Below are 26,959 nucleotides of genomic sequence, written 5' to 3'. Positions count from 1 at the left end.
GCCATCCTTTTGATAAATGCTGCCGACTTCTCCCTGGGACAAAACCCAGAAGGTCAATGGAGGGGAAAAATAAATAAATAAATAAATACAAATAAAAAACAGGGAAAGAGACAGTAAGAGTACAGAAATAAGGAGGGGGTTGGTACTGTGTCTCTGCAACTCTGATGACATACATTGTGAAAGCTGACAAAAAAATGCACGTTTATCCTTTAAAAGTTCTATAGCAAAACAGGAAATCATGGAGTAGACATCCTCGCACCTCATTTTACTTGAGGCTTTCCTCTCCATCTCAAAGTGTCACTGGCAGCAGGGAGACGAGAGGAGGGGTGCATATTGCTCGGTGCTGCTGCCTGTCCCGCTCCTCATTTCAACACACAGCGGCCATGTCAAAGCTGCTCTTACACTCGGTTGTAAATGACAAATTTGGATAATGCACACGTACAATCCGACTAAAATAAATAGAAGACACGGAGGCTTAACCTGAGCTAAATCCTCAGGCTGCTGCAGCCCTGTGAGTGCGGATTACGCCCCAGACGCCTTAAACAATGCGCCCAAATGTGCGTCCTTAAAAGCATGAAATCCTTAAAGCATCAGGGCTGGCTTGTCATTTGCCATTAATATTCCACGTTGCTTGTGCTTTGGGGGCCAGTGTTGCACTTCTGTGTGCTGCTGTACCCTAAAACAAACACTCGCAAAGCCCTAAAGGAGCCACCACTGCGCAGAGCTATTTTTCTAGCTGTGGAATATTCTTCGGGAGGATGTCATAACAAAGGAAACAATAAAAGAGGCCACGTTCCTGCACTGCATGAGGCGTCAATTACTATAAATAGGAGAAAGCCTTTGCCAAAAGCTTTCGTGTTTTACCAGAAAAACATGAGAAAATTATTCTAAATGGAGTATATAATAAGTACATAAAAAACTATATTGAAATGAATGCAAAAAGTGCATTTGACATACACCTATTCAAAAAAAACTAACCATTTATTGTGCAGTAATATAAATTGCGGAATCACGCTGTTTCAAAAGTATTTTTAAAAGTCTCTCCTTTGTTTGCTATTCATATTTTTGACAGGAATCTGCCATAAAGTAAGGCAGGGCACAGGTCTTAGAGATGTCATACTGTCACCCCAGAAGCGCCAACAGCTGTCCTCAGGAAGAGACAGTAATGTCCAGCCACATTGGATCAGCAGAAGCCACGACCTGGACCTGTGGGCACCCTCTCTCAGGTGACATCCCATATCTTCTCTGGCTTAGTGATGCCCCTGCTGAGGCTTTTAATACTCGCACCCTACTGCTGCATGACACAGGACCACTTCAGCTGACAGTCTGCAGGAACACGCACACACGCTATAAGTGTTCAGTGTACATAATGTGAGCAAATGCCTTCTTTTGTATGTGACTGGTAAAGTGAAAGACAACCATCTGCATCTATGAAGGCAAATAAAGCATCCAATATTTTCCGATTAATTCACTAGGGGGGCTAAAGTACATTATATCATTACAGTCCTATAATTAAGCATTCCTGCCATCATTGTGTTAGAAAGTTCAACAAATTTGATGGACATTTCCATTAAAATAGGATAGCAACGTGGAATATCTTGAATCAAAAAATTAATTTGGTGTCGCAAAACGATTGACGTTCTGAGATCACAACGGAATTACCCAGCAATTTTATCCGTAAACCTACAGCACACAGTTCTGGAAAAAAAAAAAAAAAAAACTGCAAAAAGTTCACAAAGAACTCAAGATGTCTAATTGCAGTGGTGTCAACTAAAGTTAAAACATCGCATAAATCTTATTTCTATCCATTTATGAGACAATGTGTCAGAAAGCGGATTAGCAATGCTGTTGGAAGAGCCTGATAAGCCTTCAGAACTATGACTCCCACTATAATTGTAGCATTGCTTCCATTATGTACATGAAAAAAATGTAACAAAAGGACACACAACGACAGATCCGAATTAAGATCAACACAGTGCGTTTTTGGAGTACGACAACTTTCTGCTACTAATTACAGGAGACTATAAATTACTTTATATTAGAGTGTACCTTTCAAAATTACTCAAACAAAAAAGCCAGATGAAACGGAATACATGTGTGTGCATTCAAGCCTCAACAAATTTTCAAGTGGTCATGTATAATAGAAAACCAAAAAGTCTAAACCCCCATTTCATATGTGGGAGAAATGAGGCATACTGTCCCATTATTTTGCTATAAATCATGTTTTGTGGATGGCTGACAGCTTTTTATCAGATCTAACCTTTTCAAGCCTCCATTAAGAGTGCTAACATTTTCAACTCTGACACATTTGCAGCTCACGAATTGCATAGCTGATTTACTACATGGGGAGGGGGAAATCTGGCATCCAAACTCCTTTTCTCTTAGAGTGTCTGTTGTGTCTGGATGGGTGGAAGAGGGCGGAAACTGGGCACGTCAACAAGGTCCGGATCTATTTGTACAGCTCTATCTATATAACGCTGTATTAGAAAACAAAGTACTTTTGTTGTGGCAAAACTGTTTTTTTCTTACAATAAACTACAATGATGCAAACCTCAAAATCAAATTCAGAATGAGCAATGATCAGAGAATAAATGCTTTGAGGCTCTAAAATAGGCTGGGACTGAACAAAAAAAAGAAAAGAAACAAAAGACTTTTTTAAATGGAAAAAAACCCAAAACAACCCCCCCCCCACAAAACAGGGGCCTTTTTTGGGACACACACACGCAAACAAAATCATAAAAGAAAAAAGATTACTGCCCTTTTGTGAGCAAAATCTGTGATGCTCTGTCCAACACAGATTTGATCTTAAATATTTAATTTATACACTTTTTATGCAATTATTTTTATGCAATTTTCTGCAGTATGAATATATAAGAAACAAAAATGTTCATGTAATAAATGCATTTTTTCCTGACAAAAAAAAAAAAAAAAAGGATTTTTTTGGAAGTACTTGACTTATAAACAATATTACAGCCTTAAAGGGAATAAATAAATACATTTTGCAACATGGAAACAGAGGTAAAACAATCAGAGTGGGTTTAAAAATTGCACTTGAAGAAAAAAAACATGGGGTAGAACAACAATTCACATTATAGTGTAGTAACCCTGCAACAAATTACCCTTGTTTCTGTCCAGCCACATACCAAGATTTTATCCAAGACTTTTAGTTTGATCAACAAGTTTTGACATTTTGTAAATAGAACACGCTCTTCTAAAAATTATGAATAAATCACTCACTGATAATCCAACCTTCTGAGGATCAAAACTTCTTCTAGTTTACCAGCTCTTTAAGAAATTACAGAGACCAAAAACTATCAATTAAAGAATGACCAACATTTGTGATTAACAAATTATAAAACTCAAATCCTTACGTCACCAAATTAATTCAAGTAGAAAAACAACCAGGAAAGCAATAGATACTTTACACGTGTATTTTGGACAAATTCTACAATCAGCTTGGACAGATAAATACATGATTAGAACCTTAGGTGCTCACAGGCTTGTGGAGGGAACCTTGCCAACTATTATTGATTTAAGTCCGCCATAATCAAGAAGGGTTGGGATGATACCACGCAGGAGTACATATTTCATTACATGCTGTGTTTAACCTTACGTACCTCTCCTAAAACACACAAGAGGCTCGTTATGTATGTGTTTAATATTCACAAGCAGGTGAATAATTTTTATGCAACTCTGATAGTTGGTCGAGATGGATCACTCAATTATCTGAACATCCGTCAGAGCAGAGGGCTTGCTGGCTCTGGAACGCCACCAGCTAAGATTGATGGCTGGAAGACACCGATAGCTGCTGCTTCACCATCTCATCCAGGCACTGGGCCTGAACGCGGCATCTGAGTCTGCACAAGACTGTTTTTCTCCCCATTTTTCCCCCCATCCGCTTTCTTTTTTCTTTTTTTTTTTTCCTTGGGAGCATTGTAGGTGAAGCGTCATTACCCCTCACTCCACTGAAGAGGGGTTCATTATGGGGTTAGTGTGTTGGCAAGACTATTGCTTGGATGATAAATGCAGTTGGTGAGGGCTTTGGAGGGAAAATCAGTTATGTTTTTTTTTTCCCTTTTTCCCTCCATCTACAAAAACATGTCCTCACTATGCAATGCTTGAGGGCAACTGGAGAACAATTAACACAAGCAATGGGTGAAGCAGCTCAGTTAAAGCAAAGAGGGGATCCATGAAAAAATAAGCATATCACTGCAGATGTCAATCAGGAACAATGAGGTAATTACAAAGACTTGTGTGTAATTCCAAGGGCAATCACACAAAGAATGAGTCAAGGACTAAAATTAGGCTTTGAGGAATGAAGGAATGGACAAATACACCAAAGATCTGCTCTTCAAGGCCAGTCTCTTAAACGGAAACCAACTAATGAGAGTTTAGGAGAAAATTATAACATTCTAAAGCCCTCTAATGTCACCTGGCATAATCTTTGTGATAAAATGCACTGTACTATTTCTTAATTCACTGCTTTTTGTGCATACATTTACCTCAATAACAGGGCTTAAGTCTTAACAGCAACAGAAAGGTGAGTCATGCTTTTCTTTAAAATGTCAAAAGTACATGTCAATTAAGATTTACAAGGATGCTAGAAAAGGTGGAGTCTTGCAGGAACAGACCTTTGTTTTTGACAAGGTTTTTCTACTTCTGCTGCTAGGTAACATGATGGGATATGCTTTATCCTTGCATTAATACAATTGGACAAGAATACCCCATTGAATATAAGTGAAATATACCCACAGGCAACTATTTAACACTCAGACTGAACTTCAATCTACCACTGAAATTTTAGGTATTTGAACATTTGGACCTACTGTAAAGTAAGACAAGCTAAAAAATAAAAAAACAGATAAATTGCATTGAAAAAAAAATATGTTACAAACAAAAAATAACATACTTTGTGCTGAATTTGCATGCTGAAAAGTTGCGGTTGAGTTATAAGAATCTGTAGTCTGTTTAAATTTAATCTAGATGACTAAAATGCTATTACTCTTTTTATGTCTAACAATAGCCAATATAATGTCTGCTTTAAAACTTTGGGTTGAGGCATATATATATATATAAAAAAATAATTTATGGTAAACAACTTCTCTTGCTGTCTTGTTGTTTTGATTTATCTAGAAATGTGATCCTAATCTGGAACTGCACAGGCATCGAAAACAAAGACACATATAACGAGACAGCTCGACTCTGGCTGGTTTTTGGACGCGTCGAGGAAAAGCACCTCCTGGCACTCCAGCACCATGTCACAACATGTCAGATAGCCATCACAGCTGATTGGGATCAGGGCTGTAGCGAGCGGTACTGGGATCCAGCGCCAATGGAGGCAGGGATGTGAAAAACATGTGGGAGCGACCAGCAGTCCAAAGTGTATGTGTGTGCATGTGTGTGTACCGCTACACAAGTCTCTCAGATTACCTCAGCTTGGAATGAATATATACAACTGAGTGTACTGCTAAACATATTTTTCTCCATCATAGTGGATGGCACTTTTCAATTTTACAACATTTTTTTGTTGGCATTTAACAAAAATTGATTGACATGTTCAACATCTAGGTTCATTAGAGCATTCAAAGCAGAATGAACCTGGATAACACTGTTTTACATTGTTTTCTACTGTAAACTTTAACAGCAGTAAAAAATATTCTCAACAATCCCTGAGGTAAAGAAAAGATCTCTCAAGAGACAATGGCATAGGTCAGTTATTATTTCTACAGTTCATTCAGAAATGTGAGTGCACACACACACATGCCTCAACTTCTACAACGGCCAGACCACAAAAGGCCTGTTCCTGTCCAAAGGTTCTCATGACAACAGATGCAACACATTAATCACTCACTTCCTAGCTTCCCTTCCAACACAATGTCTGTATTCTACAACACAATCAAGCTCGCAGGCAAACCATTCAAGCTGCAAAAGCCTCCAACAACACAAGTTGATGTGGAAGTGGTGTAATGTACAGGCGTACCGTGTGGAATTTTGTGGTGAAAGCAGCCTATACCAGAGCGGAAGAGGTAGGAGTTGTTGGAGAGAGATATGAAAAGTTTTTATGACACTGAAAAGTTGACAGTGGTTTGTGGTCACTAAAAGAAGAAATCCTAAATGAGAAACTAACACCAACAACATGGCTGATACAAATAAAATAAATGCAATTATCAAAATAAAAAAAGACTTACCTGTTCCAGTAACTCCAGAATTGTTCTTTGAGGTAACTTCGATGGCTGTGGTCATCCCCAAAAGAGGCTTTGCTTTCAATCCAGTGTACAATGTGTCCCTCTACAGCTTATTATAACATAAAAACACAGACATCTTCAAACAATTGGTGGTAATTGACTAAACTGAAAGAGCAAAAGGTAGCATTATCTTTTCTTAGACCACAAACCAAAAGTAATAATCAGGTACAACGTTGCAACATTTTGTACATACGTAGTACTTTAAATTGAAAAAATTAGATCTATACAGACTTCTATAAAGTAAATACGTACCAACAGGAACCTCCAGGATAATATCAGGTGTTTTGTCATAACCCATGGTTCTCAGTTGGTTTTCATCTACAGGATATAGAGTGCAGAACTTTTATATTTGTTATTTTTGAGGGGAAAAGAGGAAAGAAAATATATTTCGATATTTTTAGTTTAAGCAAGCTTTTGAAGCATGTTTATAAAAGTAAAATAAAAAAAACACTAAAAGTTCTTATAACCCTCTAAGTATTAAAGAAGAGGAGATAGAAGCAAATGATTAAATACTGCCACATATTAGCCGAACAAAAACTTCTTACACTTAATTAGAAAGAATCCCTCCAGGTCGCTGTTTGGCTACACTTTAAAAAGTATAAAGCAAGAGGACCCGTTTGGCATTATTGCCTCCTTAAGCCTGACCCCTGACGGTGCAGGCTGCAGCCATTGTCCTTGACTTCTGGCGTGCTTTGGCCATTATCCCTCCAACACCTGATTTCTCCATTAAATCTCAGGCTGACCAGGTCATTCGGTTCCAAGGCCCTGCCTCTTTGTCTCCAGCCAAGCTCAACTAATGGGGCATGGAAGGGAATTGAAGAGAGATGGAGGGTGGCGGTGTCAGTGGTGGAGAGGAGGCAGCATCAGCCAAGGGTGAAGAAAAAGAGCTGAGAAAGGTCAGCGAGCCCGCCAGAGGCTTGTGGTACAGAAGGGCATGCTGATTGTGATAATGTAGGTGTAGATGTGCGTGTGTCACCGGGTAGGAACCTCTGTTCACACACACATAAACTGGGCTGTTGATATTCTCATGTGGCTGTGATCGCCTTTTTACATCAGCTTTGATTAAAATTAATGGGCCATCCCTGCTGTTGGGTAGCTTATTTCCAATCCATTTATCAGATGGGGTGAGGCTGCTTCAGTGGCCCTAGTGCCCCTCGAACTCTGACAGTTTTAGAACAGTCCTGTGTACAGCCCTGAAGAAAGGTCAGTGCTTCATGTCCAAATAAATGATATGGTCTTAATGACAGAGGGAATGACTTTTATCTTTCATCACTCATCTGACCTTGGAGATGGTGATATGATGAGGTGATGGGAGGAAGGGATTGTTAAAATCTCCCTTAAACAATTTCATATCTGGACATTTTATTGTGATTTAACAAAGAGCAAAGCAATGTTACAGAGAAGTTGATATGAAAAACTTTTAATTAGTTCATTTCATTATTAAAATCAGTAAATGGACAAATGTTTTATTCTGAATGGTCAGTCATACAAAACAGAAAAACATGAAGAAAAAAATATTAGCCCAACTCAAAATCCCCCTGCATTTAGGCTGTGGAACCACTTCATTGTTCCAATTGTAGTAATTACACCTGTGAAGGTGTGCATAAACGCAAATTAAAGTGAGGCTTTGAGGGAATTCATTAAGCTTTTGTAGCTGTAATTCTGAGCACTCAGCTGGGTTATGAGACATGGGACACTGCTATAAATTTAGTACCCAGAAAGGTGTAGGAAATGTGTAAGTTTTTAAAAGTGAAAAGCAATTCTCAAAATGCTGTTAGAATTTGGATTAAGATACAAACAGCATTGAGTATCTTTATGCAGTTTTGTTAATGATTCAACTTTTTAACAAAAACTAAAAATGTTCCCTTTGTTTTCTTAATACAATCAAAACAAAAAAAGCTTCCAAAAATAATTGTGAAAATAAAGTAGAGCCTTCAAATTAACACTTGAAATGGTTAGATCTTCGTAGGATTGGACATAAAAATCCATCTACGATGAATGTTAAAAACAATATAATACTAGTAAGCACATGAAAAAAGATTGCATTCATAGCATCTACCAGGTTTTGAGGATTGATTATAAAACTTACTGAATAGGAACAATTTAGGGACCAAAGAAAAAGTGTGGTGTGAAAGTCAAGAAATGACTTACCCAGAAAAGAAAGGTTTCTCTCCTTCAGTTTGTCACAGAGCAGAACCTCATGCTCTTGTCCAATGGCACTTGGGAACAGAGTTAAGGAATCCAACATACAACAGTACTTCAAGTCTACTTAAACATCAGAATGGTTCATAAGAATGCAGATTAAACCAGACATTGACATAAAACACCATCAACAGCTGTAGGCAAGTTTTTTTTCACCTTTATGCAAAGGGACACAAACTAATGATGTTTTTAATTTGAATGCATTTTAACCCTTTATTGATTGTATGAATTCATGATGACATGGAGGATATGTAGAGGCTGAAAACGGCAAGTGACTGAGGTGACATTGTTTGGAGTCAGTATGCCTACCAATGTTATGACAACCTGCTCATTTGCAAAGACGATGTCTGCTCAAGAGTGTAATGCTGTCTTATCATCATGGAGAAAACTAGGGAAGTATTACTGTTGCTACTCTCAGGAAGAGAGAGCCAGATTGCAAGTCTGTCCAAATGATATGAAAACGTAATTATGATTTCTCAAATAAATTTCTCTCCAGCTGTCAATTTTTGAGCCTTTCGTTCAATTACGAAAAAAAAGAACAAACTTAACCAAGAAGGAATAAAGTGGTGACTAAAACCACTAAATGTGACAGAAATAAATACACATAAAAAGTAAGGTATGGCAAACTGAAGAAGTGTGACAATATAGTTGAGAATCAGCTTCTCTTCTTTCAATAATTTTTGATGCAAAGTAAAAGCCACTTCCAATCAAGATGTTGTAGAACATAATTGGACTTTAAGGGGAAATTAAATCGGCTTTCTCAAGAAAACTCCAAGGTGCATTCTCTTAATGCAGAGGACAAAACAAATGTCATCTTTACAAAATGTATAGACTGCATTGACTACAGTGGGTCCACTGCTCATTCCAATAAAATCTATTAGGAAAAATGCTTTTTAAATAAACGTCATTTTGAATTAGGTTGGACGCTGCGACAGAGTAGAATCTTTTACTTAAGGCTCAACATCATATATGAATAATCTATTTTAGTCGAGAGGAGGAAATGTTCTCATGGCATCACATTACACTCAACAAACACTAATGGCTTAAAAACCGATTCTAATAAATTCGTACCATGACTTGCACACGTGCACAAAGAGCTATCTCTTTTCATGTTTGGGGCTCTTTGAAAGCACACAGCAGCAGAATGGTTATTATGAACTCTGCAGCACAGTAACAGACTTTCAGTTGACTCTGAGGGGACTGCCACAGAATAGAGAAAAAGAAGAAGGAGGGCAGGACGGGACAGGCTTGACTGGCTGTGAACAGAAAAACAGCCCCACCACACTCAACAAAGCAGAGTGAGACACAATAACACATACATGCACATTTACAATTATTTAAATAAGACTCCTCCCCCAGGAAATATTTAGTGTGCTACCCAGCTGGTTGCTCCCAAATACCCTGGACTCCCATTCTGCCCCAATGGTAAGATAAGGTTTTTATATCTACACAAAGGATGGAAAAGAAATGTCATAACCCAACAAACTAAAAAAACTAAATTAAGAGTTTCACTTGGCCTATTCTAAATCACACTGCCCGTGGGGCTGAACTACAATATCAAAACTAAATACAATCCAGTTTTAAAAATTATATTAAAGAAAAAAAAACTATTTAAGAATGCGTGGTAATGTTCTTTCACAGTGCTTTTAAATTATTATATTTGTATCACAGAACATTGGGTCTGATCTGCTGAATTCACATGGAGACGCATTTACATCAGCCTATCGTCTCCTCCTGCTCCTCCCTCCATCGCCTTCGAGCCCGCGGATCGCTGATAGTGGGATGGCAGATGGGATGAAACACTTCCTCCGTGAAGCAGAACTTTTATGTCAGGTGAAGCCAGACACATCTCATCCCCTTCAATAGCTCCTCGTCAATTTCAAGCTTAAAATTTTATGGGGATAGGATACTGTTTGATGCAGTCTACCAGCGGTCCATAACAGCAGTCATTTATTGTGCACTGAAAAGAGGGGGAAGAAATATTATGGCACGCCAAAAANGGGGGGGAGCCCTTACAGTACGGGGAAGGGGAGAACACACAGGAGATGCTGGCAGATTGACAGGTGACTTCAACAGCAAACAGGAGTGACTGATGGAGGGCGTCAAGCATTTAAAAACTCATTACATATTAGCATTAAGTTTGCAAAATGCCAAAAAATGGGGCAACTAACAAAGTAAAAGGATGTATAGTGATGTTAACTTAAATAATACAAAAATAAACTATACATTCCAAAAACAAAAAACTTTTAATTACGTTATTGTGATATTTGGGTGAAATCCAGAGACTAAAAAATGTCTTACTTGATAGATATTTGTTGCCAGAATCTGGTCTGGAATTAAAGATGGCTCCTTCAGCATGCTGTTGATGACACTTTTGGAGGCTGAAAATAAAGCAGAAAGAATCAAAGGGAGACAATAAATACACACACAAAAAGATAAAAACAGACAAAAATAATCTTGTTTAACTTTAAAAATGCAACAGGAATGTCTTATTGCTACTTCTAGTAGAGATCGGAAATGTCAAACAGAGCAAATATAGTCACAAAAAGCAGCCTGAACATTCAGCAATTTACCATGCATACAGTTAATGTCGTATTTCTACACTTGTCCATTAGAAAGCCTGTACAGATTTTCTGTAGATAAATGTTTCAGTCCACAGCACAGGCACTTCATGTAGTTTATCTATGTTATAAACGCTGACTATTCTGCATCTCTCTTCCCATTCTTGCTCTACTAACATTATAAATCACAAAAGAAAGCCTGCTGGATTGGATTGCAGTCACTGCACTAGCAAGAAAGAAAAAAAAAATCCTTAAATCATTTCTTAAAAAGATTTGGATTAAATGGATTGTATCATTGTGTGACGAAATGGTTGAGACATGCCATTTTAGTGATATATTTATACACATGCTTAAGACAGATGTGCAGCGACAATACAGGGAGTGTTTCTATACACATTTCAAGCATGGATTGAGCCTGTAGCAACATTACAGAAACTCTCAAGTTCTACCAGAGAAATGCATACAATATAAGCATTTAAAGACGCCATTGAAGACATTATTATTATTTTTTTTTAAATAAAGCTTTAAATCCCTAAAATTTAAAGCTAAATCTACTAAATTATTGTTTTAGTTGAATAGGTTTGATAAACAAAGACTTTTGTTTTCAGGCCTTACACATATTAAAATTATTTGTTGAAAAAAAGAGCACAACAATGCGGTAATTTCTCATCTGCTCCACGATGAAATAAAAATAGGTGGAAGGGGAACAAAGGCCATTTAGCACATCTCTTTCTCTTATATTGCTTTTATGCATTTGTCTCTGTCTTCAAGCTTTTTCGTTTTGCAACCAATCTGCTTTTTGTTCCATCTCTTCCAGCCACGATGCTCTACCAGCCCACCCCATAAACCCACACTTCCCTCTTAGAGCTGCAAGGCACAGGGCTGTGCTTTATTTCGCTGCTCATTTTTCTCAGAGATTGGTACCTTCACACTCAAATCCATACCATGCTCCTGTGCAGTGCAGGCGGCGGTGAAGAAGGAGGGTTATATTTTCCCCTTGAGTTAGGACACCTCTTGACAAATGATAATGGATAATCAATAAAGTGGGAAATATGAGGCAGCAAACTTTATGAAGCTAGGAGACATATTACTCCCCAACAAACACTGGTTTCCCTTAACAAAGTCACTACTCGACTGTGCCTAATAATCTGAAGGAAAATCAAAGGACCTGCAACCACATCAGCAATATTGGCAACTTATTCCACTTTAATGGCATTTTGATTGATTTTTTTCCCTCTTCCTAATGGTCGTTTTATAGATTTGACGCTGCTTCTGCAAAACAGTAGCGTGTAATAAACCTCCCTGAAGGCAAACGTTAGCCATTAAAGCTCTTGTCTTACTAGAGCTCATAATTGGAGGTTGACCACCACCACATTTTGGTCTCTCACATAACACACACTTCTAGGACTAGACTTATATTTCTTCTGTCTCTAAAGCCCTTTGATGTTTTAGTCTGATATTTTTTTTTGCCGTTGTTGATGATGGTCATAATAAGTGATAAGATGATGTTCCCCCGCTCTTTTTGAGCAATGGGGCTAAAAGTAGCCATAAATAGGTGACCTTGGCGCTGACATTGTGGAATTTCAGCCAAGCATTGACCTGATGAAAATGGAAGGCCAGGCTGCTAATAAATCAGGATGCTTTTAAAATGAGTTTACCCTAATGCTCATTCATCACACGCTGTAATGCCATTTGCCAGCCCAGGATTCGCTGCTGTGCACAAACACAGCAGTAAATAACAACAGGGCCCTTGCATCCTTCGCATCGTTGCAGCCTCCAACATCAGCATACATTTATTAAAGACGCCCCCGCCTTGCACAGCGGCACACCTCCATGACACCCTAAGCTCCTCTCTGCTACACACACACACAAGCCTTCTTTTTCAAATACACAGTTGCACGCATAAAAAATGCGCAGAAAAATAAAAAGCATAATCTGAAGAACACCAGACACAGAGAACAAAGCCCTGCAGCACAACTTTGCACCTTGTAAACATTCACCAAATTTACTGTAATTGTCCCATGTTGGTATAAATTCTTACTAAGGCACCATATCACACCGTCAACATCTGAACAGAAAGAACAGAGAAGAGGAGAATAATAGATGTGAAACGCTACGCCTCCATTGGGATTTGCTAAAGAAAACAACCAGTGTAAACAAATCACAAGCCTGTTTTCATATCCAACTCCAAAACAAGATACACAGTAAGGTAACAACAACCCAACCTTGGTTTGGGTTTTCATTTCCTACTTGTGTTGTCTGTAACTACTCTTCTCTGGAAAAAAAAGTCATTATGTGAAATGCAAAAACATAGAGAAACCTCATTAAAAAGCAACATTTGTAGAGGGAGGACCGTGATAAACAATAATGGATGACAATTGTTATTGCCTCTGACACTGATGAGCTCCTCTGGAAGTTTGTTTATTAATTAAAAAACGCACTACTTTCTGTGGTTAGGCGGGGGGAGTTACCAATTTCCTTTATATGCCCCCCTTCCTCCTCTTACACTCCCCATGCGCAAGCCATTGAGCTGTGGAGGGGCCCTCGTTCATCAAACTTCATGGAGCTTGGGAGAGACAGGTTCTGATAATGTGCGCCGCTAAAGCTGATTTTCCATGATGAATCTCGGAGCATATAAATTGGCTAATATCTGAAAACATTTACAGATACTAGAGGAATTGACTACTTGTGGGACATGATGGATGAGCCTCTCCAACACTGGCCGACAGCTCTGCAAATCTCTGCGGCTGCCTAAAGCCCTCATTTGATTTTCCAATTTACTCCTTTTAAATTTATCCTCCCACACTGAAAAAAAGAGATGGGAAAGAGGAAGAGAGTAGGAGACAGAAACAGAAAAAAAAAAAAAAAAAAAAAAAAAAAAAAAACATTTTTTTTTTTTTTAACTATCCATGGTGGTGTGTGGGAGTTAGTTGATAATATGAGGTAGTATCTCGTGTGCAGGAGGAGCCCAGTCCCTGAAGAGGTTACTGGGGCAGAACTGATCTGCTTCCACCTGATTCTTCTTGATAGTGGTGAGATGAAACTCTACATTTCAGTGTGTGTGTGAATGAATGTGTGTGTGAATGATTGTGTGTGTGAAGTTGGAGTAATAGTAGACCAAGGGAGGCTCTGCTATGGAAAGAGGCTTCCCAGGTCAGGCCATTAGAGTGTGGCAAAGGCTGACTGGAGCTCCTATGCTGAAAAGGAGTAATTAGTATACTTGTCAAGTGAAGTGCCACGATACTGCTTACCTCCCTTCCACCCACCCCTTACACACACACATGCACGCACACACACACAATTTAACATTTGTGCTGTCTGCTTCCTAACTCCCTCCATTCTTGCTAATGAAGAGCCCTTGCTCTCATTACTTGGAAAAAAAAGAAAAAAAGGCTGCATATACAAACACCAGCTCCACATAGTAGAGGGGTGTGAGAGAGAAGAGGGGAGCACTTGAAGAGAAGAACGAAAGAACAATAACAATCATAGCGACTACTAAGAGATTTTACAGGCTAAAACGAAGTATAATATTCAATTATCAGCACGTTTTATCAGCAAAACGCTGAAACTATTATGAATTCTGTCAAGTAATCGAGTAGACACTAACATTCTCACAGTGTTAACATCAAACACGGGACATTTATAACCTTGCGTACAAGGCTTCTGTAAAGGAATGTGACAATAAATCTTAAAGGCGGCCGAATCACATAGTTACAAAACATGGAGTAGCAATCTAATCTGGAGCTGGGCCTTGGGAAAATGGAAAAGGTCAAATAGCTAGCAAAATTGCCTCCTCAAAAAAGTATGTCTAAATCTAGAGCCACATCAACTCCTGTCAAAGGAGGAATAGAAAGAAAGATGAAGAGATAGCAGGAGGGGGAAAAGAAAGAGCAGGAGCTCCCCCAGTGTGTCTGCTGGAGACTTCTAAAAGGTATCTACTGACACTGAATTACAATGACAATAAAGCAGTTTATGATGGATTTGTATCATGTGCACAACTAAGGCAGCTGAGAAATGTGTATATAAATATCGTTTTAATAATACCTCTAACAAACTTTATTCAGTTTTACACGTTTCTTGTCAACATCTATAAATTATTTTATTACTTGGATAAATAACAGTTCAAATAATTAATTTAATGTTTTAACAATTATAAAAAAGTGTCAACTACAATTAAACTAATGTGAAAATCCGTTTCACTTATTCTGTCTTTGTATTTTATTTGGATTCAGTTTAATTCAGCTTGGCCCCTTTGACAATACATAAATATGTTCTATCATGAAATAAAGATGGTATGGTAAAAATACACAATAGGAAAGAAATTTTATGTATTTTGCATTTAAAAAAAAAGTAAAACATCTACAAAACTCAATTCAAAAAATAAAATAGCAAAACATACAAAAAATAAAAACTGAGATTGAACACTGCATCTAAAAGAATTCTTACCAAAATAAATGAGCAACTGTTGATAAATCATACTGTGTAAAAATTAAACACTACCCTGAGAGAAATTTTAACATATGTTGAGGTTTTCTCAACCGGGTGCACGTGATCTGTCCTACCCCAGTGTCTAGTCTTTTTTTCATGAGGCTAAAAACATTATGGATGTTGATATTATATTCAATAAAACTATTTTGAATATATCGATTCATTCACAAGCGCCACCAGATAGCATCCTGCATCCTGCCTGACTGATGCTCTCTCCAATACTTGAGCTGCAAGGAATGGGAGTGGGGAGAGGGGGTCAGATTGTTGGTGGTGTCATCATGCTGAGATGTGGTGGCATGTGTAGCTAGTGGGAAGAAGGAGAGAGAGGGGTGGAGGGTAACAGCAAAACGAGCAAAACCAAACAAGGACGGTACAAAAAAAAAAACAATTTAAAACCTTGTATTGATCCAGGGCTGGTGATTGTACATATATTCTATTGTCCCAGAGGCCCCATTCCTGTTTCTCTTAAATGCAAGAGAAAAGAGTAGGGGAATAAAAACAACAACGGTGCTAGGCAAAGGCAAGCCACTCACCCAGTTGGGGGTAATGTCCCTTATATAGAAGTCTATTGATCTTTGCAGTGCGCCTGCCTGCCCTCCCCTCTAGAGTTCTACTAAAACACAAACACCCACATGCACATGCACACAGGAATGCAGTCTGAGGCTGGACGGAGCATGACGAATATGGATGCCAATAGCACTGAACCAACCTGTTAGCTAATCGCCAGCAAAGACAATTATCCTTGCATTGTTTCATGGTGGAAACACATTACTGGGGTTTAATATACACAGAGGGAGATTCGACTATTTGACCACAGCCCACATGGGAAGGAATCTATGTGTAAGGTCATGGGGAGATTTGCTGAGAAACCACATCAACACGGAGGTCACCCTCACAGCCACTGATTTCACAGACTGCAATAATGGAAAGGTACAGCATAAAGACAAACATTTGGAAACGATTTAAATTCATACTGTAGTTAAAAATAACCCAGAATAATGCCTTTAATGACTGTGAAGCTATAACAAGCCAGTGTTTTTTGTCACACGTGACCATGGGATTACATTCTACATACTGGAGATAGCTTGGCCTAGGGGCAAGGTGGTCATCTTCCAATTGGCGGGTCAGGGGTTCTATTGCTAACCCCTGCAGCGTGCATAAGTGTTCTTGAGCAAGACACTGTATCCCCCACTGTGATATGCTTATTGGTGTATGAGTGAGAATTTTTTAAAAACTATTATACAAAGTGTTTACAAATATGTTATAGAAAGCATTGTCTGAGTGTGTTTGCGATAAAATAGATGATTCTAACCATGTACTTTTGAAATTAAACAACAATCAGTCAGGAGGTTTCATGTAATTTTGAGAAATAATAAAGTATGATTCCACCATATGGAGATGGACGGATGTGGCGTGCCATTATGGGAGACAGAGCATCTCTCCCGGATGAATGCCCTGTTCTACAAACTGCTCAGACTAGTATTTTGACAGGCAGTGGATAACAGTGGGTCCAAAGCAATCACATCTTTGACTTTGACAAATGGCTGTGCTGTGGCGAAATTGAAAATAACACACATCCACTTTAATCCCTTTCTTGATTAAATCGGAATCACATCTTTTTTGACATCATGCAATTCTCTCTTAAAAATCACTGAAACTGCTTCTGCACCCAGTTCTCATGACAAAAATATTAGCACTATGTATGTTGAAATACCAAGACTGTAAGATTAAAAGGGGAAAAAAGACAGACACACACACATATATATATATATATATACACACACACACACATATACACACTAATCATCATTTAATCATGTATACGGAAGAACGTCCAGAAGAAAATCACAGTTTGTGAACCAAAAGAGCAAGAAGACAGACACTAAGCAGAGCATACATGGTCAATAATTCACAAAATGTCTGTAAAATCTCTTTGACACACTCAACAAAAATATTTGCATCTGCAATCCTGTTTTCCTGCAGTACTCCATCAGCACTACCTAGGAACAGTTTGCTTTTTCTGTCACAGTTTTCTTCAACTCAATTTCCTATGCAGACCCAGTAGGTCTACAGAAAGCAAAAAGGTTTAGGATGCTAGAAGGTAAGAAATAGATTAATGCATTGGGGATAAAGGAGAGTGAGGAAAGAAATCAAGGGTGTTATAAATAATACTGATGAATCGAGCTAGCATTGATTCCTACTGCAGCTGAAAGGTGGGTGGTCCTCCCAAGACCTAATTGCCAATCATGTGCCGTGGGATGGAGCTTCGACAAAATGCTGTCTGTCTGTCATTAGGGTTGGACAGGCTGAAAACGCAGCAGATAGACTGGAATCTGAACTCAAACAGGGAGCGATTTGGTGGACAAAGTGCTACAATTAAAAGTGATGTGAAGAGTCACTTAGAGCCAAATGGAAAAGTGTTACTCACGCATTCCACCGTCCATGTCCTGAAGGAACCTGTCCAGGATAATACGAGCCATCAGAGCAGGAGACAGATCCACCTAGTGCGCAACAACAACAATTTGTCTGAATAAAAACAGGATATTGTGCCAGCTGGTAATTATTGTAACTTTAAAACCAAAGCATGTTAGAACACTTATTACTTTATGAAGGGAACCGCTTTATTTACAAACCTTCAGACTTGATTGTACATATTCAGCTGAATGTGTAGCAAAACCAAAGAGCCCGAGAATTTAAACACTGAAATTACACCACCAGTTGGAAGTTTCACTGATGTCACAGATAATAACAATCCTAATGGCTCCAAATTATATTATTGCATTCCCAAACCTTGACCCAGCTTTTGACAATCTCATTGCAAATTGGTCTTTGAACGCCTTGCTTTGCAATAACCTTTCCCAAAGGAACAAGAGCTCCACTGTTACACAGTCGAGTTACCTGGCTGAATTGCTTAGCTTCTATCAAAGAGACGTTTCCAGCCTCTCATCTTGTAAGAAGGAGCACATGCTATGCTCAGGCAAGAGACAATGGAAAGCTTTAATCATAGGCAGATCACCTAGGCAAAACAGCAGCAACCAATAGGACACACCTGAGGGACTATGGGAATGCAACCCATAATAGGAAAGATAAAACCTATGGCTGAAGCCTTCTTTGAACACAAGGACACCTGAAAAGGTGAGCAATGTTTTCGGTTTGAGTGAAAGGAAAAGCCCTGACAAGTAAGAAAGCACTAATGATTGATGCTGAAGGTGTCTACCTGACAAGATTCTTATCAGCACATTGCACTCCCTCATATTTCAAAACATATTTTTATTGCAATATCATGGAGTCCATTGTTAATACAATCTTACTGAAGCAATTTTTTACAGTTAAATTATTAGGCAAAAACCATACATAAAGTATGCATGTGTAATAAAGTTTTTTTTTTGTTTCCCTAAAGCACTACTTTTGACCTTCATTTAGACAATACACAGCATACGCTAAAATGAAGACATATTAACTCCTTCATGACTAAATTTCACAGCCTCTCGAAGATGGAGGGGATGGAAATATTGCTTGAAGACTAGCTTATTATAAAACAACATTCTTACAGCCAAAGAACATTTTTCCTCTTGTTAGCATAATTGGGGACCAAAAGTGAATTTGCCCTCAGCTCGCAGCATGAATGGAGTGTTTCATCTTTTCTCTGATGCATTATGATTACATGCTGGGGGCAGCAATGGCTCTGTCTAAACAATGTCTTTTTACCAACCATAGTATTTGTTAACATTTCCATAATATTGCAATAAGGAGGCAGCTTATAAAAAGCCCTAAGATGTCTATAATGATTAAGGTGTGACTTTGTCTCTTTATTAAAGCCTTTGATAGCATTACTGACTTTGTATTTGTCACGCTCAGCCACAGTAGTTTTGTTTCATCTCTCAAATTATTGCCGTTATTTCTCCCTTTTTCTCCTCTCCTCTCCATCCTTCCCATTTGTGCTTATTGGCCTGTTCTCCATACACACCGTTGGATAACAACAGAGTATCAGATTCTTGGAAACTGACACATGAAAAATGGCAGCATTACTGATGCAGGCTCAGCCTGAATAAGTGCCACCTGATTAGTTCAGGTACTTGCATCTCCTTAATTTTCATATTAATCATGAGTCCATCTCTGCTCTCAAGTCAGATGGCAGCACTTCCTGAGTTTAGCACGCAACTAAGATTCACAGAACCTTGAATTCCTGCTGAAAATCATTATTGTTAAATAATATTCTGGTTGTATTAGCCTAAAACGTTAATAGCTGTCACATCCACTGCAGTGTAAGTGAACCTGTTCTTAAGCCTATAAGTAACCTTTGCATAAAGACCCCCATAAAGCAGGAAAAGACTGAGTTTAGAATCTCTTCTTCATGGACTTCATCGAGAAGCAAAAAAAAAAAATACCCATGAACAGCTTTCATCACTGTTAATCTTTTTCCTCTATTGGAGATATATTGTCTCATAAAGACACGAAACTACATCAATTAGCAGTCTGAGAGGGCACGAGTGCTTGGTTTAAATGTTAAGTAGCATATTAAAATGACAGTTAAATGGTTCATAGACCGTTATCTCTGTGCTTTCAAGAAAAAAAAATAATATTTAAATTAAATAGAGAATGAATAATAGCAGTTAGCTTTGAGGTTATCACTGATGCATGTGAAGTGCTCTAAATTTTAAACTTAAAAACCCTCCTTTTGTAAGCACTAATAACACTAAATGATGCTGTTAAATGACTAAGTCGGTTGCACGGTCTTTTCAAAGTTTTAAAAAATGCAGGAACTGAAAGAAAACTATGTATTTTACCAGAATTTCATTATTTGACTTTACAAACAATTAGATACAATAAATAGTAGTCTATTAATTTAAATTGCAATTAGTCTTTAAGAATCAATAGCGTTGCAGCTTTTTGCTCAAAATGTAAGAATTGTCATACAGTTCTAGTGAAAGTATTAGTTGAGTCACTATAATGTATATGCAAAAGTTCCAAAAAAATAAAATAAAATAAAAAGTCCACAGAGAGGCTTATTAATGAATATACAAAATAAAATAAAGTACTATGATGAAAGCAGATGGTATTTTATTATAATAATAATAATAATTACTGTACAAATATCTACTACATATTTCTTGGCCACTAAAAGAAATTGGACATACAACTGCTACTAGATCACCCAGAATACAAACACTAGTCTGACAGCTTAAAGCAAATATCTAAAGAAGTGATGAAGAGGCAATTTAACCAATGACCCCATCCTCACCTGTCCGCAGTTTGTAGCAACTCTGCCTGAACTGCAATTTGGAAAATTACAAAATAAAACAAAAAAAGTATTTTCACATCTGCCTAATGGTGCTTGGAGCTAATTACATTAGATAATTGTTAATAGAGCAAACTGTTTTACCAATTTTGATAATGACTAACAGACAAGGGAGAAACATCAAAAACTGAAGCCGAGTCATCTTTTTTCTTTTATAATAAATTATCAGTTCAGTTTATTTTTAAAGGTTAGGAAAAAAACTAAAGGTTGTACTGTTTACCTCATTGGCCAACTCTAGCAGGACAGGAGAAGTGGGACGAGCCTTGGCTTCACTCAGATACCTTCATGATAACAAAAGGACAACACCGGTTTAAGAAGAAAAAATAAAAACAGCTCTCAAAGACAGACAAAAAGGGTTCGAGGGAGCTAGACCAGGCCAGCCAAGACTTGCTAATGTCCCTGATGACTTTGCCCTGGGTGGCATATGGCAGGCTCAGTGCGGTTAAAACAGCACTGCTTGAAGGGCTTCAAATTTCCTTGAAGCCAGACAAGCATATGATAGTTAGTTAACCCCTGCCGCCCAAAAAGCCTTTTTTCACTCTCCAGCTAAAACTGCAACTCCCCTTAGATCTTGCCGAGATCATCTCTGAGGTTTGCTGTTGTAAGTGGATTAGAAGTGCATTATCCAGACTTATTTTCCCCAGAACAATGGCCTAATAAGATAGATAAAGGCTAATTGAAATATGCAAAGAGGTTTTCCCCCTTACAACCTTGTTAGTTTTTCCCTTTTTTATTTCAACCATATTCATTGAATTACACATAATCATCCCATCATAAGCCTATATAAAGGCAAACATTTAGTTATTTTTTTCTGTTCCTAATTTGAACAGAGCTGTGGTGTAGCAGGTGCAAGAGGAGGTCTGGAACAAATCCTGTGGGTGGTGGTTTGTTTGAAGGAGATTATAACAGTCTTGGTGGCCCACCTACTCTCACGTAACTTTGGCAAGTCCCTTCCCAAGTCAAAATTTACACAAGACAAAGAAAGCATACAAGAGTAAATGAACTGGAAGACAGAAAATATTTTATGGGACAATACAGATGTGAGAGTAGCAACAAATAATACATTGCAAGATAATACAGTACCTTTGGTAGTATCTTTCAATAACATCAGATGCATGGTGTCTTGAGATGGTCCTTTTAATTCTTTTCTGTCACAATAAGAACAACAAATAAGTAGCAATATTGATAACAATACTCTCAAACATAAATATGGATAGTAGGAGAAAACTCCTTTATAGTCACAGTCCACTTCAGCTAAATAATTATTTTTCAGCCGTGTTCCTCTTCTATGCTCTTGTATGAACAAGTAAGAGATTTAGAGATCATAGTAATTCAATTTCAATACGTTTACTTGAGGTCAAAGTGTCTCAAGGCAACCTTGTTTAAACCCATCTCCCCCCTTTTCCTTCCCTTACTCAAACCTTGGATTCATTTCCCCTTTTTCGATCAAACACTCACATTATTGCACACCACACCCTGACATTTTCATGCAATTCAATTGCCATTCTTGCCGAGAGGCTGGAGGACAGCGGATAAAAGAGGAAGAGCATTGGTTAAAAACAACTTATTTAAAAGCTACTACACACAAAAATTGTAATTCCACAGAGACGGGCAGTGTGACTGACACCTGTCAGTGGGATGATAAATGACTCCATTTTCTGCCTGTGCTGCCTTCTGCCACTGGCGGCAGTGGCCATTTATCATCATCCGCTGTCAGCCGTGGAAAGCAGCAGTGACAGTGCGAGTCAGCAAACATTTAGCACACACAGCCGCACTACACGGGGAAATTATTATTGTCAGAATAATAATGGTTTAGCATAATTTATTACAGGTCCACCAAATAAGCAGGGGCTAGATGTTATTAGACAGATGGATGGGAAGGTTTGGCAGACATCCACTGAGGCTCAGGCAAGAAAAGGACCTCAACAGGAACGTGAAGAAGGAGAAGATGGAGGTGTCTGTGTGTGTGTGTGTGTGTTGGGGGGGGGGGTGAAATAAACGCGGGTATGGTTGGGGGGTCCTCCAAACCAATCAGAAAGCTGGCAGTTCAATTACAAAGAAATAAAGGGACATTCATCATTCAATTAGGCACCTGTCAGGGCTCACAAAGGAAGAAAACTTCTAACCTGGTACTCCAGGGAGAAGATGCTCAGAAGAGTGGACTGCGAGTGACTGGAACAAATAAAAGAAGGACAAAGTTAATTACCAGAGTGCATTGCACAGAGACAAAGGGAGAGGGGAGCTTCAAAGCTGGGACCAGCTGCCCTGTAATCTAAAAGAACATGAAAACAAGTGTGGCAAAGTTGTTCCAGATGAACACCTCTGACAAAGGATTCCTCCCATGATGACGTGGGGGTAAGAAGAAGAGGGAGGTTGTGTGTGGTATGGGAGATGAGAAATTTATAGCCTGGTTGTATATTGTTTTTCCTACCAGTCATTCATAGCATCCTTTTTGGTCTTCTGCTTCATCAATAAACATGCTAGAAGTTAAACTGGACAGTTTCTGTTGTTATAAACTACACAAATAATCATAGTAATGTGAAAATGGTCAATATGAAAATTCATAAAAAATTATTTACAGGGTGTTGATTCAATCACGCTCCAGTGTTCAGCCTCTATGCAAAGTGGACAACCACCTTAAGGGTTTGTATTTGTTTGCTTGTCTGCCGTAGCAGTGCATGTATGAGAAAAAAAAACTCCCTTCTTCGCTGTCAGTGCTGGCATATGGGCCAGTCAGGGGCCCTCCCACTGCAACTGATGGGCTTTGAAAATGGAAACTTTCACTGCATGAAGCTGTGGCTCCCAGGAGTCAGTCAATTCCATAGGTTGCCATTAGCTACATTCATCTCCAGCTCCAGTCAATGTCAAACACCTGGCAAAGAGGCAAACCTGGAAAACAAGCAGCTCCGACAGGGATTCACAGTCCCTTCAATAGCCCACCCTCCAACCCTCACATCTTTTGATTTGAAAATATTTACACGCATGAAAGATATTTTCCTAATTGGTTTGTGCGCACCTCCCCTCTGCGTACCAACAAGAACAATACATAATTTTCCACAACAGGCAAACTGCTCCGCAATTGTCTCAAGCAATTTTGCAACTGCTTATTCTTTCAATACTTTTTTGTTTAATCTAATGGACTTTTGTTTTTATCAAGTCACCCAAGGACGGTAAGTAAACACACTTGAGAAGCTCAAGTTGCCAATGTGCATTTTGCACCAATGCACTAAATTGTCATAGGCCCTCCACATAAATCACCCTAAATCATAAAATAATTGTGGTCTCAACCAATAATTTCCATAGTTTGACTGTACTATTTTACAATCAAAGCAGTTTACACAATGAATTCATCTCCCAGCTTATGATGACAAAGAATATCATTTTGACACTGCAGATGCCATTTTTTAGGCTATTTAAATTTTCTGTCTCTGTGGTTTATGCTTCTGTGACTTTATTAATACAATGAAATTTTTTATCAAACACAAAGTTATAATGAAAAACAAGAGATTAACAAGAATGTTAAACTATAAAAAGGTAAGCGAAAAACATCCTGCAAGCTCAGCATTAATCTAAAATGAAGCTTAGGGATCAAGAGGCCACCGCAATTTTGTAGGTTATTAAATAGTCAACTGTCAACATGTGGCCACAAAATGAAGAAAATAAATAAATTCTTCCACTCTTTAACCTTGCACCTGAGCATTTCAACAACATTACTGCCTTATTGTTGGCATGGGGCCGTCACGATTCCCCTGTCAGAACGAACATCTGTTAGGTTTTAAATGGATTACTTTTTTTAATGAGCATGATTACTGCTTAATTGCTAAATCTATACCTTGTTAACTTTAAAAGGGACATTAACTGCTCTTAATATCCATGAAAACATATCTGTTCCAAAAACACCAAGAACTTTGGGGACTTTTGTTTTCCCTTTTTTACGTCAATCAGATTTTGCTGACGTTAAAGTTGGGAGAGGGGGGAGAAGCACCACAGAGGTTCAAAGAACCAAAAGTTGAGCAGCGATTAATCACAGACCAGTGATACATAATGCTTTTTATGTTTATGGTTGCAAAGAAAACTGTTATTTGGACAAAAACTAACCCCTCAACTCAAACACACATACATAAATCTGTATGATAAAGCACGACTCAGGTGCTATAGCTGAAATTATATTTTTAAAAAGTTACCCTAATTAGAAGATTGGTTGATTTTTGTGTATAAGTAATTTTACTTTCGTACTAATGTCAATGAGCATGTCTACACGCAAATTTGTGCGCTCATATGCCCTCCCAAACTTTTAACCAAACTAAACATAGATTTAAAAGAAAAAAATCCCAACTACATATAGACATTGAGAAATTTAAATAAAAAACATAAATCAAATCAAACCAAATGAAAAAGTAAATATTTATATTAATAATACATCTCTGTATTTTACACTCATAGTTTACACAACTTTAAAGGCCTTGCTTCTCAATTTAGAAAGCAACAAAGATTTTAAGATTTATATAAATTCATTTCCAACTTGTGCTCTCATGGAAGCCATTTACTCTCTCCATTTTAATCATTTTTACCCATCTATATCCTGTTTAAAATAATCATCAGAATAAGAACATTTCCTCAGAGTAACTCCTAAAGCAAGTACAAGAATGTGAAGCCTTGAGGCCAACATATGTTAGCAATAAATGGAAGACAATTTACAAGGAGGGAGACGTAAGCATTTGAGTTTATCAATCAGTATCTTTAAGTTCAACATGCATTAAAAAATTTACAAAAAACTGATTTAATAAAAGTCTAGTGCATCCTGGCATTGACCTTCAAGTTAAGAGAGGGGGAAAAAAATTAAAATCTTTCCTTTTGGATATAATTTGAAACATGGGGTAACAGAAGGTAGGGAGACAGAAGAGCAGTTAGAGAATCATTCACTCTCAACCTAATTACCCATCCTTACAGCATAAGACAGAGCATTAATATGTACTGGCACCCAAAATAGTGAAGCAGCAAATTAAATTAAAAACAATTAGGGACTTTCACTTTGTCACTGAGCTGGTACGGCTGTCTGGTCAGTGCTTTAGGCTCTATTAAGCTAGGATATTCACTGATGAATCTGACAAGTGCTGAATTGCTGCATTTTTTTTTTGTGAATTCACAGAGTATCTGTATCTTAAATAAGAAAGGGGAGGGGAGGGGAAGCCTTGAAAATATCATCAAGCTAATTAATAGGAGATGAGGGAAATTCAAGCTATCAATTATATTCAGAATCTTCCTATTTACAAATAATTAATTATAAACAATAGCTGTAATTTGGGTAATGAAAGCCACCTGGCTAATGGCACTGGTATCATATGCTGTGACAGTACTTAGCATTTGGTGGATCTGCATGCAGAGAGTGTTGCATGGTGCGACTCTTCAGGGCATGAAGCTGTCTAATTGAGGCACGGCACATATTTTTAATAAAGGCAATAAAATCATTTTCAGAAAGGGAATGGCATGTATGAATTAACTGCTTAAAGTGTAATTTTTTTTTGTTTTGTCATTTTAAATCTACCCAACCCATCCACATAGCAAAAAAACAGCATTTTTCGTAACATACTAAGATATAGATGACATCAAATGATCTAATTTAAACAAGAGGAGTGATAACATAGAGAGCATTTACTTTCCTATAGATCAATATTTTATAAAGTCAAAACTAGCTAACGGTGCATTTAAAAAGTGGGTATGCAAATGCTGCTAATTACACATGCTGACAGGCAAAATGTTAACATCTGTTTCTCAGCTAAGCCCACCATCAGCAGCAGCAAAATAATAAAAAAAAAACCTTTATGTGTTAATGTATAAATGTGATGTATTTTGACAAGAAACAAACACAAATCTCAGTGTGTCACAAAGCTACAAACAAATACTTGCACAATAATAGTTGCATGTTTACTCTTTAAATTAGTTTTCATTTTTGTTCTGCAAAACATCTGCAAATCCGGTGTAGGAAAGTCAGTGGCAACTGTGACACATGCAGATGTAACGTGTATTGTTTTTAGTAATGGCTTTACCATATTTTAAACTTTTTTTTCTAAAAGTGAAGATATATTAAGCAAAAACAAGCCTAAGACTACATTCCTCAGCATTTTCTAATAGCAATTCCCACAAGAAGGTCATACAAATTCATC

General features: G+C 37.9%; 1 protein-coding gene across 1 annotated transcript in view; it reads right to left on the bottom strand.

Annotated features, from left to right (window-relative positions):
* Positions 1–26,959, bottom strand: part of cdin1 (CDAN1 interacting nuclease 1) — a 53,187-nt gene that overhangs the window by 21,061 nt on the left and 5,167 nt on the right. Inside the window, exons 3-11 of the mRNA XM_017412066.3 lie at positions 22,922–22,967; positions 21,879–21,943; positions 21,016–21,076; positions 17,925–17,997; positions 10,749–10,828; positions 10,358–10,407; positions 8,397–8,464; positions 6,498–6,563; positions 6,189–6,294 (exon numbers count right to left, since the gene is read on the bottom strand). Of these exons, the coding sequence (XP_017267555.1) occupies positions 6,189–6,294; positions 6,498–6,563; positions 8,397–8,464; positions 10,358–10,407; positions 10,749–10,828; positions 17,925–17,997; positions 21,016–21,076; positions 21,879–21,943; positions 22,922–22,967 (615 nt within the window). The remainder of the gene's footprint in view (positions 1–6,188; positions 6,295–6,497; positions 6,564–8,396; positions 8,465–10,357; positions 10,408–10,748; positions 10,829–17,924; positions 17,998–21,015; positions 21,077–21,878; positions 21,944–22,921; positions 22,968–26,959) is intronic.

The sequence above is a fragment of the Kryptolebias marmoratus genome, linkage group LG10 (genome assembly GCF_001649575.2).
Source record: "Kryptolebias marmoratus isolate JLee-2015 linkage group LG10, ASM164957v2, whole genome shotgun sequence".
Lineage (NCBI taxonomy): Eukaryota > Metazoa > Chordata > Actinopteri > Cyprinodontiformes > Rivulidae > Kryptolebias > Kryptolebias marmoratus.
The sequence above is the reverse complement of the archived record's forward strand: the minus strand, read 5'-3'. Positions and strand labels throughout refer to the sequence as shown.